The 11,510-nt window shown below is 56.1% G+C and overlaps 1 protein-coding gene across 1 annotated transcript; it reads right to left on the reverse strand.

The window, feature by feature from the left end:
* Positions 1-3,769: 3,769 nt before the first annotated feature.
* MEPE (matrix extracellular phosphoglycoprotein) lies at positions 3,770-8,628 on the reverse strand. Its single transcript, XM_074864957.1, has 4 exons — positions 8,569-8,628; positions 6,687-6,740; positions 5,838-5,930; positions 3,770-5,740 (listed from the first exon to the last, which is right to left on the reverse strand). The coding sequence occupies exons 1-4, from the start codon at positions 8,626-8,628 to the stop codon at positions 3,770-3,772; spliced, it is 2,178 nt and encodes a 725-aa protein (XP_074721058.1).
* Positions 8,629-11,510: the final 2,882 nt, after the last annotated feature.

Raw genomic sequence — 11,510 nt, forward strand, 5'->3', positions numbered from 1 at the left:
ATTCCACTAGATGGTGCCCAGGCCTTGCTTATGGATGTTGCTTCATGGTGTGGACAAGGCTGAGGCCAGGACTGGGGCTGGAAGTGTCTGCGCACCACGCTGGGGTCCTCATGGGGCTGAAAACCCACCATTCCCAGCCCTGCCAGTGGTGAGACCCCAAAACTACCCTCTTCATTTCCCAGGTAACAGCGTATGCCTATCCTGAGCTCCTTGGAACATCGCCCTGCTCCATCAGACTTGGGGTGTGGCAATTCCGGGACAGATCACACAGCCCAGGCTGCCAGCAGCCCCACGGCCCCTTTTGCTGTGAGCTGGGTGGGGCAGCACAGGAGGTCCCTGAGCCTTTGGGGGTTTTGTGGATGCTGTTGTGAGAGGTGAAAAACAGGCCAGCGAGAAACACAGACTGAGAAAAACAGCCTGAGAAAGAGATAAAAGTTAGCAGGAGGACTGGAGGCCCTCCGAGCTAAGGAATGTCTCAGACATTCACAAGTAACGAAACTATCTCCTTCTATGACAAGATGACCCGACTATTGGATGAGGGAAAGGCTGTGGATATTGTCTACCTGGATTTTCGAAAAGCATTCAACACAGTTCCCCACAGGATTCTCATAGAAAAACTGGCTGCCCATTGACTGGATGAGCGAACGGTCTGCTGGGTCAAGCACTGGCTGGATGGACGGTCCCAGAGAGTGGTGGTCAGTGGAGATAAATCCAGCTGGCAGCCGGTCACAAGTGGTGTTCCTCAGGGCTCGGTGTTGGGACCATTTCTGTTCAACATCTTTATTGATGATCTTGATAAGGACACAGAGTGTATCATCAGTAAGTTCGCAGATGACACCAAGTTAAGCGGGAGTGTCGATCTGCACGAGGATAGGGAGGCACTACAGAGAGACTTGGATAGATTGGATCAGTGGGCCAACGTCAACGGGATGAGCTTCAGCAAGGCCAAGTGCCGGGTCCTGCACTTGGGCCACAACAACCCCCTGCATGGCTACAGGCTTGGGGAGGTGTGGCTGGAGCTGTGTGGAAGAAAAGGATCTGGGGGTTCTAATTGACAAGCAGCTGAACATGAGCCGGCAGTGTGCCAAGGTGGCCAAGAAAGCCAACGGCATCCTGGCTTGTATCAGAAATAGTGTGACCAGCAGAAGTAGGGAGGTGATAGTCCCCCTGTGCTCTGCACTGGTGAGGCCACACCTGGAGTATTGTGTCCAGTTTTGGGCACCTCAATACAAGAGAGATCTCGAGGCACTGGAGCGAGTGCAGAGGAGGGCAACGAAGCTGGGGAAGGGCCTGGAGAACAAATCCTGTGAGGAGAGATTGAGGGAGCTGGGACTGTTTAGTGTGAGGAGAAGAAGGCTGAGGGGAGACCTCATCACTCTCTACAGCTCCCTGGAAGGACATTGTAGAGAGGTTGGTGCTGGTCTCTTCTCACAGGTGATTAGTGACAGAACAAGAGGGAATGGCTTTAAACTGCAACAGGGGAGGTTCAGACTGGACATTAGGGAAAAAATGTTTCCCAGAAAGAGTGGTCAGACAGTGGAATAGGCTGCCCAGGGAGGGGGTGGAGTCACCATCCCTGGATGTGTTTAAGGGTTGTTTGGATGAGATGTTGGGGGATTGGTGTAGGGGAGAACTTTGTAGAGTAGGGCTGATGGACTCGATGATCCCAAGGGTCTTTTCCAACCTGAATGATTCTGTGATTCTATAGTCACAGGGTGGATGGTGTGGAGGTCAAAGCTGATGAGGCTGCCCCAATAACAGAGGATGCGGCTGGAGGGGATAGCCCTGTGGAGACAGGATGGCTCTGCTCTGGGGCACCTGGTCAAGTTCCAAGGAGCATCTGTCCGGTGAATGCCCTTCGCTTCATTATCCATGAAATGCATGTTAAAGTTCACACCCTCAATATGCTAACGAAGATTAACAAGATCATGCTAATTACATCATCTCATGAAACACCTTACCCCTCCCCATCCATGGGATACGACCCAGGGGACAGACCCAAGGAAAGTGGGTATAATTTGAGGGGGGCAAGGAGGAGGGGTGGTTTGGAGAGTGCAGTGAAGCGAAGAAGACGGCTGCCTCCTGGAACCCTCGCTGGCAGGATCGACGCAGGAACCCAGACCGGTGATCTCTATTCCTCTATTCCCTCCATCTCCCTCCTTTCCTTTTTCCCCTTTTCCTTCACTACCATTAAGCAATGCAAGGCATACTGTATTGCTTGCCACAACTCGTTATATACTCAGCCAATTATCGTGTGTCCAATTAGCACATTGTGGGAAGTTAATAAATGTTTGGACTTTGAGACTTGTCTCACCGTTGCCTGCTCCATTGGGGATTTACAAATCTGAGTCACTTGTGTCCCTCATCTGAGCAGGATGGGACAGCTGTCCATGCCTGGGAAGGTGCAGGCAAACCCCTGCCCGAGGCTGCTTAAACCTCCGTGTCCCACAGTGCTGGCACCAGGGGCCCGATGCTCTGGTGTGGGACGTAGTGGGCATACACGATTTTTGATTCTTTCAGCTGGAGAGCACAAGCTCTAGCGAGGCAGAGCCCTGACAGGTGGTGCTACTGATCGCACCAATGAGATACTCAGTGTTATCCTTGTCCTGGTGGTTCCAGCATCAATCGTCCATGCACCATCCCTAAGAACTGACTTCACACTGACTTCAGTGGTCCGCAACAGGACCTACGCCTTCCCTGCAGAGGGCAGGGGAGCAGACGCGCTGCGGGTACGTCACTGACTTCGTAGCTTCTCCCACCCCATCTCCCTGCCTGGGAGTCCCCTCCTGTGCATGCTGAGGGTGTCACCCCTCCCCGCGAGGCTCGACGCCACTCCCGCTGTGCCGTTTGCTTCAGGACGCCCGTTTTAGCAGCTTCTTGGACAGAAAAAGCAACCTGCAATTGCATAAACAGTGATTAACTCCGGGCACCGCTGGCAGCACGGCTCCAGCGCGTCGAAGCTCATGTGCGGAGGCCAGCAGTGGGAAAGGTGGCGGCATGGCCAGGGCGTTATGGTGCTGTTGGAAGTCCAGCGTGGCCAACAAGTGCCCCGGCAACGTGCTGGGGTTTTCTCTCTGCGGGAGGCAGACGAGCCCAGGCGAGTGATGCTCTGTGGGGCTCCCCAGCAATGACAAACTTCCTGGGGAGGTGGGTGGCCCTGGACAGGAACTGGTGGGGTTTGATACCCCAAGGGAGGGATGTGCAGGGCCAGGTGGCCAAATTGCAGCCAATCAGAGGTGATGGCTGTGCCAGGATTGCGCTGGGACCAGAAAACACCCCGTGCCCAGGGACCAGCCCCCCCACAGCACACTGCTCATGGCAAAGCAGCTGCCTGAAGTCCCGCTGCAAACGTCAAAGTTAGTAGAGCCTTAGGTACAGAAATGCCTTTATTTCTGCATTACGCTGGAAGTGAAACGGCAAGGACAGAGGCTTTTTCTCACCGTTTATTGACTTGCTTCGCATCAGTGCACGAACAACGCTACCCTATGCCGTGTAGCACGACTGCTGTTACGTAGCTGTCTAGCACAGCAAACCCATGCATTGCCATCGCAGTGCCAGATGCAGCCCCCCTCAAATTAACAGCAGGGTTGCACGAACCAGTGATTTTTGGGTACTGGGCTGCGAAGCACCGCATGACCCCCAGCAATGTGCAGGGTGCCCCTCACCCAGGCAAGAGCAACGCCTGTAGCAGGGATACTGGGGGAGGAACGACATGTGGGACCCCCCAACTCCACCACTGGAGCCCACTGGGGTGGATACCGGCAGCCTCTCAGAGGGCCTGCCGGCTCCAGCGGCTGTGGGGGTGCCCTGGGGCTCCCCACTCCGAGGGCTGCTGTCCCATCTGTCGACTGTCACTGCGGCTGCCCCGCTCCCCCTCAGAGGACTGGCTGCTGCTGTCTGCGCTCCCGAGACCAGTGTAGGAGCCATGTGGGCCACCCCCTGCCCTGCCAAGGGCGTAAAAGGCCCGCTCACGGACATGGAGCTCGTCGGCACGCTTCACCTGGTCCACCTGCCTGCTGTGGCCCAGTGCTGCAAATGCCCCTGGCGCTCCAGCCCCTGGCCTCCTGCCATGGTGCCCAGGGAGGTGGCCACCCCTGGTCCCCACCGCCGCTACCCTGGCCTTGCTACCTTGCCCTCGCTCCTGGCCTTTGCCCATGGCCACGCTGCCCCCAGTTTGCCCTGCCTGTGGAGAAGGGCTGCCCACTGCTTCAGTGGCATGCGACTTGACCCCGGCATTGCCACCGTGGCCACCAGCCCTTGCCTGAGCCCTGCTTGATGCCCGGTTGCTGGCTTTCCCATGTGGGGACGGCGCTTTGTCTGTTCTGAATGTCTTGTCCAGCCCTGCTCCTCCCGGCCGGACCCTTGCCCCCACCCTGGGCTGTCCCTCCCTGTGGGGCTGAGGGGTGGCTGGCCCCACTTCCCCACTCCCCCCTCTCCCTGCCACAACACTCTTGCCTGCCTTCCGGCCACCAGTTGTCTCCAGGGCTGTGGTGCAGTCCCCCTCACTCACCCCGGGGGAGGCCACAGTGGTGCCCAGGTGAATGCTGACCCCCCCACCTGGGAGAGCAGGCGCAACCTCCTTGTCAGCCCCCTGGCTGGGGGTGGTGACAGCCAGGCTGCCGGGCCTCCCCTCAAACCTCTGCCCCTCACCTCTTGCCTCATCATCACTGTTCCCACGGATGCCAGCCCCCGTGGGGACAGTAATGTCACCACCAGTGACCCTCCAGGGGCCGGGGGCCACCAGTCCTTCTCCATCACCAATGGTGGTGGCACCATCCTCATCATCTCCTGTGGGACGGCCAACCCCAGGGCTGCTGGTGATGCTGTCCCCACGGCTCAGGGTGGCTGCGGTGGCCAGTCCTTCAGGCTGCCTGCCAGCAAGGATGCCATCATCATCATTGCCATTGTGTGCTGCAGTGACACCCAGCCTGGGCAGGGGGCTGCTGGTTCCCACCGTGAGGATGCTGTCATCCTCACTGCCAACAGTGGCACCAGCCTGGGTGGTTTCTTGCTCCCCCACATGAATGTTGGCCCTCCCAATGAAGATGTTAACTTCATCATCTTTGTCCGGAGAGATTTGGGTGAAGCTGGTGCTGCCCACCTTCCCATGGGTGACAGTGACACTGCCTGAGTCGGGGATGTAAGCATATTCATCCACACCTTTGGCATCAACTTGGACATCCTCCATCTTCTCACTGACAGAGGCGAGAGTGGCACCTCCTGTCCCTGTGCCCCACATAACACCCTCCTGCCCTTGACCAGGGATGGTGGCCTCGCCGCTGCCCTCGTCCCCAGCCCCTGCGGTGGTGGGGTCCCTCTCCCTCCCAGCTGTCATGGCCCCCTCCACTGGAACCCCCCCAGGGGCACCATCATCCCTGTCATCACTCCTGACACCGGACCTATTCCCTGCCATGGCCTCGCCAGGGCGTCCACCCTGGGGGAGAATGGAAACACCACCATTGACTTCAACCACCAAATCCAGGTCACCGCTGCCCTCTGCGCTGGCCGGGGTGGGAACCACAACGCCGACACCACCGCGCGCTCGCGTGCCAGTGCCCAGGCGAGGAATGTGAGCACCCCCACCGATGCCTGGGGCGCTGCGGTTTTCGGGCTTGAGGATGGTCCTGTTCTCCATTGCATCGGCGCTGCCATTGTCACCGTCCTCCGTTGGCCCCTGCCTGGCATTGTCCTCACCCAGCCGGTGGCCAGAGACAGTGGTCTGGCTGTCAGCCTCTTCCTTCTGTGTGGTACACACGAGGCAGAGGTCAAGGCCAGCCCCAGCGCCTGCCAGCAGCATGGGGTGCTGTAGCCAAGGTCCTGCCTGGCCCCCTCCTTACCTTTATCTGCGTCTGGTTCCTCCGCGTTGAAAACGAGTAGACATATTTGAAAACATAGAAGCCATGCTTGGTATTGCAGCCTTTCAGCAGTATCTGTTGGGGAAGAAAATAACCAAAACCCACAATTTTCTTATTAATTGCAACAACAGGAGCTTCCCTTGCTGTGCCTGACACCGCAGGAGGGTCCCACCATCATCCACCGGGGCCCCAGGGAGGGTAGTACGTGTCACCACCTCCTGGCCACCAGCACGGGCAGGGACCTGGGCAGGATGCATATGCTCACCTCCTGGGCTCTGGGGTTTGGTTTTCCCTTGGGCTCACTTTCTGCCTTTGCTTGCTTTCAGGAGCTGTGGGGTTTTGTTTTGCAAGGTAGCTTATGGCTTGAATAAACAACTTCGTTGGTGGTCCCATCAGACATGGGCGATGGGACTGAGGGTGATGAAGCACTGGGAGGACAGCACCTGGCTTCCAATAGGCAGAACCAGGCATTTACTTCCACACTACTCATCTGAAATTTGCTGCTGATGTATTTTACACCAATACACTTTGAAAAGACCCCGTAGCAGCTGGGCCTGGAACATTTACCACCTTACCTGTGGGTACACCAAGCATTTGTGGTCTGGGGCTGGGCACAGGCAGAGGAGCAGCCTATGGGTGGAAGCACTTCCCTCCCCTGAGCACCTCACACCTTTCCCCTCCCCTACTCTTTGTAAGGGTTGCTCAGATGCAAGGGGACTGCCAGTCTCTTTTTCCACAGCTCACTGGGCTCTTCTCCAAAAGCAGCTTTTTCTCCCTGTGCCCCCGGTGCAGGGCACCGCACAGAGTCCGAATGGGGCAGGGCGGACGTACCCGGTGCTGTCCCACACAGTTCCCGGCAGCTCTCCCAGGCAGTGGTGGTGGCACCTGAGGGCAGTAAAACACAAGTGAGAGCTGACATGTCAAATGCTGCCCGATGTCCAGGCAGCTGCCAGCACCTGCTGTCAGCCGCCCGCCCTGCCCAGCATGATTCAGTATGCTGGGCAATAACTATGCAGGACAAAAATGATATTTATCTTAGTTTGCCCTTTGTTTCAGTTACATCTGTTGGAATTTCCCATGAGGAGAGCTGGGAGATGATTGCAGGCGTCCCTCCGACCCCTGTTACCCACGTGGGTAAGGCGAGCATCCTCCCCGCACCTCCCTTCCTGTGGCTCCGCTCGGGCTGTTCCCAGGCCAAAAGCTCTGGGCAGATCCCAAATCCACATAAATCAAGGGGAAGAGTTACACCGTGGCATGACGGGGAACGTCACGGTGTCCAGGGAAGGGTGGGAAAACTGTGTTGATAAGCCAGTAAATTCCCGGGCACTACCTGGAGAAGCCAGCTTAAAGCAAGCAATAATAGGAAAGGTCAAAAACTCATTTCCAGGGTCTGAAAAGTTTTGCAAATTCTGCTACATCATGCTTGCACCGCACGCTACTTTTAAGAGGATATTGTTGGTCTCCAAATACCCTTTTTACTGGATTCTGCTGTGGAGTATTTTTATTGCAGAGCAGTTTTAATACACGGCACCACTGCTCACACCACAATGCTCCTATTTTACAGCTGGGATCTGACTGCACTGGGAGCCTGGAGCTGGTTAACTGGTGGTGATTCCCAGCGTTCACTGGGCAACTGAGCAGCAACGCCTGCACCCTCACAGCCAGGTTTCTGTATGTACTTGCAAGCTCCTGGCTTCCCCTGATTATTCTGGCATCTTTCGGGATGTAGTGGCCAGTGCATCCCTCAGGGATGGCGTACCTGGAGGTGGGAGCATCCTTTGAGCCCCACCAACCCATTTCGGGGCATTATCTACATGCCAGAGCAGGAGGTGGTCCCATGGAGGGGAGCTCCCTCTGGTCTGAGCAAAATCAGCCACTGAAGCACCCCAAGCCCAGCTGAAAGGGACAGAAACACACCCCAGAGTATTAAATATTGCCAGCTTATTCCGTTGTTTGTGAACAATGTCAAACGCTAGATTACAGCCCCAGTTATGCAGCAGAGGGTTAACCAGCTCTCTTCCATGCCCCCATCTGAAAAGCAAATCTGCTCTGTTTTATTGCCTTCCTGGTGCTGCCTTGTGACAGACTCAGTTGTGCAAGCTTGCCCCGGGAGATAAAGGACACACAGCCGGGGCCCAGCCCTCAGGGAAGATGTGGTTTCCCTCCTTCTCATCCTTCCAGAAAAGCCAGCCTTTGTTAGGCGCAGACTTTCACTATAGCTGTGTATTTTGTATGCTGGGCAACAGTTATTCAGGACAAAACCGGCTGCTATTGTATTTATCTTAGTTTGCCCTTTGTTTCAGTTATATCTGTCCGAATTTCCCATGAGGAGAGCTGGGAGATGATTGCAGGCATCCCTCTGACCCTTGTTACCCACGTGGGTAAGGCTCCACTCGGGCTGTTCCCAGGCCAAAAACTCTGGGCAGATCCCAAATCCGCAGAAATCAAGGGGAAGAGTTACAGGGACCCAGACCAGCCCTTGCACAATGCCCTAAAATTAAAGGGACAAGCTCAGGCGCCTTCACTGCTAATATATATTTTTCCTGCTGGGTTCACCTCTGCACCAGCACCTCAAAAGCACCCCAAGCCCCAGAGGTGCTATATGCAAGTACAACCCATGTTTTTCTGCTGCTGAAAGCACGCCAGGGCGTGCTGGGTGGCATACCCCATGCTTCTGGCGGTGTGCTGGAAAGCTGGGGAGAGCCATACTCACGGGTGTCGAGAGGGCTGTGCTGAGCAGGCACAGACACAGGCACACGAGGGCTGTTTGCATCTTGGCAGCTCCTGGGGGGCACAAAGTGAAGAGTCACTTGCAGTCCCCAACAGTCTCAAAAGCGCCTGCTGTCCCAAAGGCCCCATGGCGGTGGGGTTATCCAGTGACACTGGCTTTTGCCAGCCTTTGTGGTGGCCCTCAGCATCGCTCTGCCTCTCTGTGCTCCTTGCAGCACAGGCAATGCCTTGTGCATAGAGCAGTGAGGCAAGGACATGTGTGTGGCCAGCAGCGCCCAGTGGGCACCCTGATACCGGGTGTTAAAGCTTCTTAACTCACTTTGTCAAAGCAGCTCTGGTGCAATAAATGACCACCAAAACCACTGCAGGCTAAGCCATACATTCATAAATCTGAATTAAGAAACCCGCACGCTGTTTTCAACAGGAGACAATAGCTCTGTTGGCTAATAATTCCCATTTCACCTGGCCACCCTGGCTTGGGCTCCCAGGTGCAGCCTGGAGGCTATTTTTAGCCATTGCTACAGAAAACACTGGAACTAAATTCACGCACAAGGATCAGCAGTACAAAGCAACATAGGCTCAAGAGAGCGTGACGCAGAGATGTGCAGAGTCACGGCTTGGGCCACCTCCCCGTCCCCACCACAGCTTGCCCAGAGTGAAAGCAGGAGATGCCCTGATCAGGGGCGACAGAGCCAAAGGGCTTAGGAGAGAGACAGGGCAGGCAGACTAGGTAAGAAGATTACCTTTCGCCGTTGGAGGCAGGTCTCAGCAGCAGACCTTGGAGGCTGTGCCCACTTTGCTGAAATTTAAAGTTGGCCCCGGGTGCGTGGAGCCAATCAGCTCCTGCCCAGGGACATTTGTCAGGGCTGGCAGTGCCCGCAGATAACCAGGGGGAGTAATTTCCAGCTAAAAATGTGTTTGTGGTGGAAGACAGCTATCAAATGTTCCACCTGGCTGGATAAACAGAAAGCACGGTTTATAAATATCTGTTCTGAAGGCGAAATTGCTCGATGATTAGCGCAGATCTTAGCGTGGCACACATCCAGCCCCGTTATTGATAAGAGGGGGTGCAGTGGGTCGTAGCATGCTCACCGTGATGGACATGGGAAAGCTGGCAGGGCTGCGGAAAGGGAAGGGTGATAACCCTGAACCTGGCCTGTTTGCGGCCACAACCAGCATCATGGGGCAGTGCTGGGCAAGCTGAGACCTGCTGCCACGCCGCAGCCTCCGACACTTGCTTTTTGTGTTTCAACCTCAACCTCCCTGAGCTAAGCCTGGTGCAAGTGCAAAATAGAAGAGTGCTAAAAAAGAAAAAAAAAAGGATTTTTTTTTCCTGTCCTGCTTGCACAGGTCCCTTTGAGCCCACCTTTGCTGTGGGAAGGTGCTACAAGGATGCGCACAACATACATACTCTCCTCCTGCCCCCCTCTAGCTTTGGTGGGATTACTGGTTGCCCACACAGATGCCATGGGGGGGGTTCCCACTGCTGCAGCCAGCCTGGTTCAGCCACTCACTGTGGTGATGATGACAACAGCTCCAAAATCTCACCTGCCACCCTGCCCCAACCGAGACCCTGGGAGCAGGCATGACCGCCGCGTTAACGCCAGAAATGCTTAAACCATCAGCATCCAGCCTTGGGTGGGAGCAAATCTCAGAGCCAGGAGGAAACTTGCCCTTTCCCCGCAGGCCAGGGGACCTGCAGTTGGATGCTGTCCCACAGGTACTGGAATGCCTTGGATCAGGGAGACAGAGCTTTGGCCAAGCGCCCAGGGGGGCTGACGCACATGGGGCAGGGCTGTGCACCCCGTGGGAGCAGGACCTGGGGCCCAGCAGTGCCAGGGCCCTTTGTCCATGCCAGTTCCTTGACGTCTTTTGGCACCCCCTGAGGATGGGGATGATGGGGCTCTCAAGTTCCCCCCATGGCAACAGCCGTGAGCGTGTGCAGGCCTCCCCGGTGCTGCCATACGTCTTTCGGTCCCAGGGGTGCCCACCCTGCAGGCAGCACCTCTTGCCACCCCAGCAGCTGCAGCCTGGCTTTGGCACACAGAGGCGGTTTTGTACAGCGGCCAGCAGCTTGCTGCTGCCAGAATAGAAACTCATTTTGCAGTTGGACCTATATTGGGAGCTGAACACAGGTTTCCTTTCTGGGAGTGCGAGGACAGCGTGGTACCTGTCATAACCCGTACGTGAGGGCCATCACTTTTCCTAAATAGGGGCACCTGCCTGGAACCCAGGGGGATTTGGTCCCTCCCCACCCCTGGGGCTGCTCCCCGGTTGGCTGGGGCCATGCTCCTGCAGGGAGGTTACTCAGGGCAGGGATCCTGGGGACTGCAAGCTGGGCATCCCCATCCCTGACACAGGAAGCGAGGGGATGCACCGCTGTCACTGTGACAGCCCTACTTTGCCCTGGGGACAAGGCTGCGTGGTGGGTAGAGACCATAGACCATTCTGGGCTGCAGCACTGGGGTCCGAAACACAGGTCTGAGGTGCCCGGCCTCGGTAGGACCCACATGCCTGGCACAGGGATGCAGAAGCAAAGCTCTCGTTACGGGGATGTGCATCTACAGCTGGTAATGCACAGAAAGAGAAATTAATCTCTTTATTAATATTGTCTGGTGTGTGGACAGGCCGTAGGAGGCATGCTACCAAGGACTGGAAGATGCAATAAAGTTATCATCACCCACATATTAAAAAATCATGTCAACTCTACATAAGATGTGGCACTAATTCCACAGCAGTGACGCTAAAAACGCCCTTCCATTTTTTGGAGGGGACTCTACAGAGGCTTTCCTAGTTAGCCGTTGTGTTCCTCCCTCCTTTTGTGTGCATCTGAGCTGGAATAAAGAGATTTAACCCTGAGCAGCATGAGCACCTGTAGGCCCTCAGCCCGCCAAGCGCTGTGCCAGCCCACTGACCCCAGGAAAT

Source organism: Strix uralensis, chromosome 4 (genome assembly GCF_047716275.1).
Source record: "Strix uralensis isolate ZFMK-TIS-50842 chromosome 4, bStrUra1, whole genome shotgun sequence".
NCBI lineage: Eukaryota > Metazoa > Chordata > Aves > Strigiformes > Strigidae > Strix > Strix uralensis.

Coding starts and splice junctions, on each gene's coding strand:
- MEPE (XM_074864957.1), bottom strand. CDS start 8,628: ATGCAAACAGCCCTCGTGTGCCTGTGTCTGTGCCTGCTCAGCACAGCC. Junction 6,741..8,568: donor GCACAGCCCTCTCGACACCC/GTGAGTATGGCT, acceptor TACTGCCCTCAG/GTGCCACCACCACTGCCTGG. Junction 5,741..5,837: donor GGAACCAGACGCAGATAAAG/GTAAGGAGGGGG, acceptor TGTACCACACAG/AAGGAAGAGGCTGACAGCCA.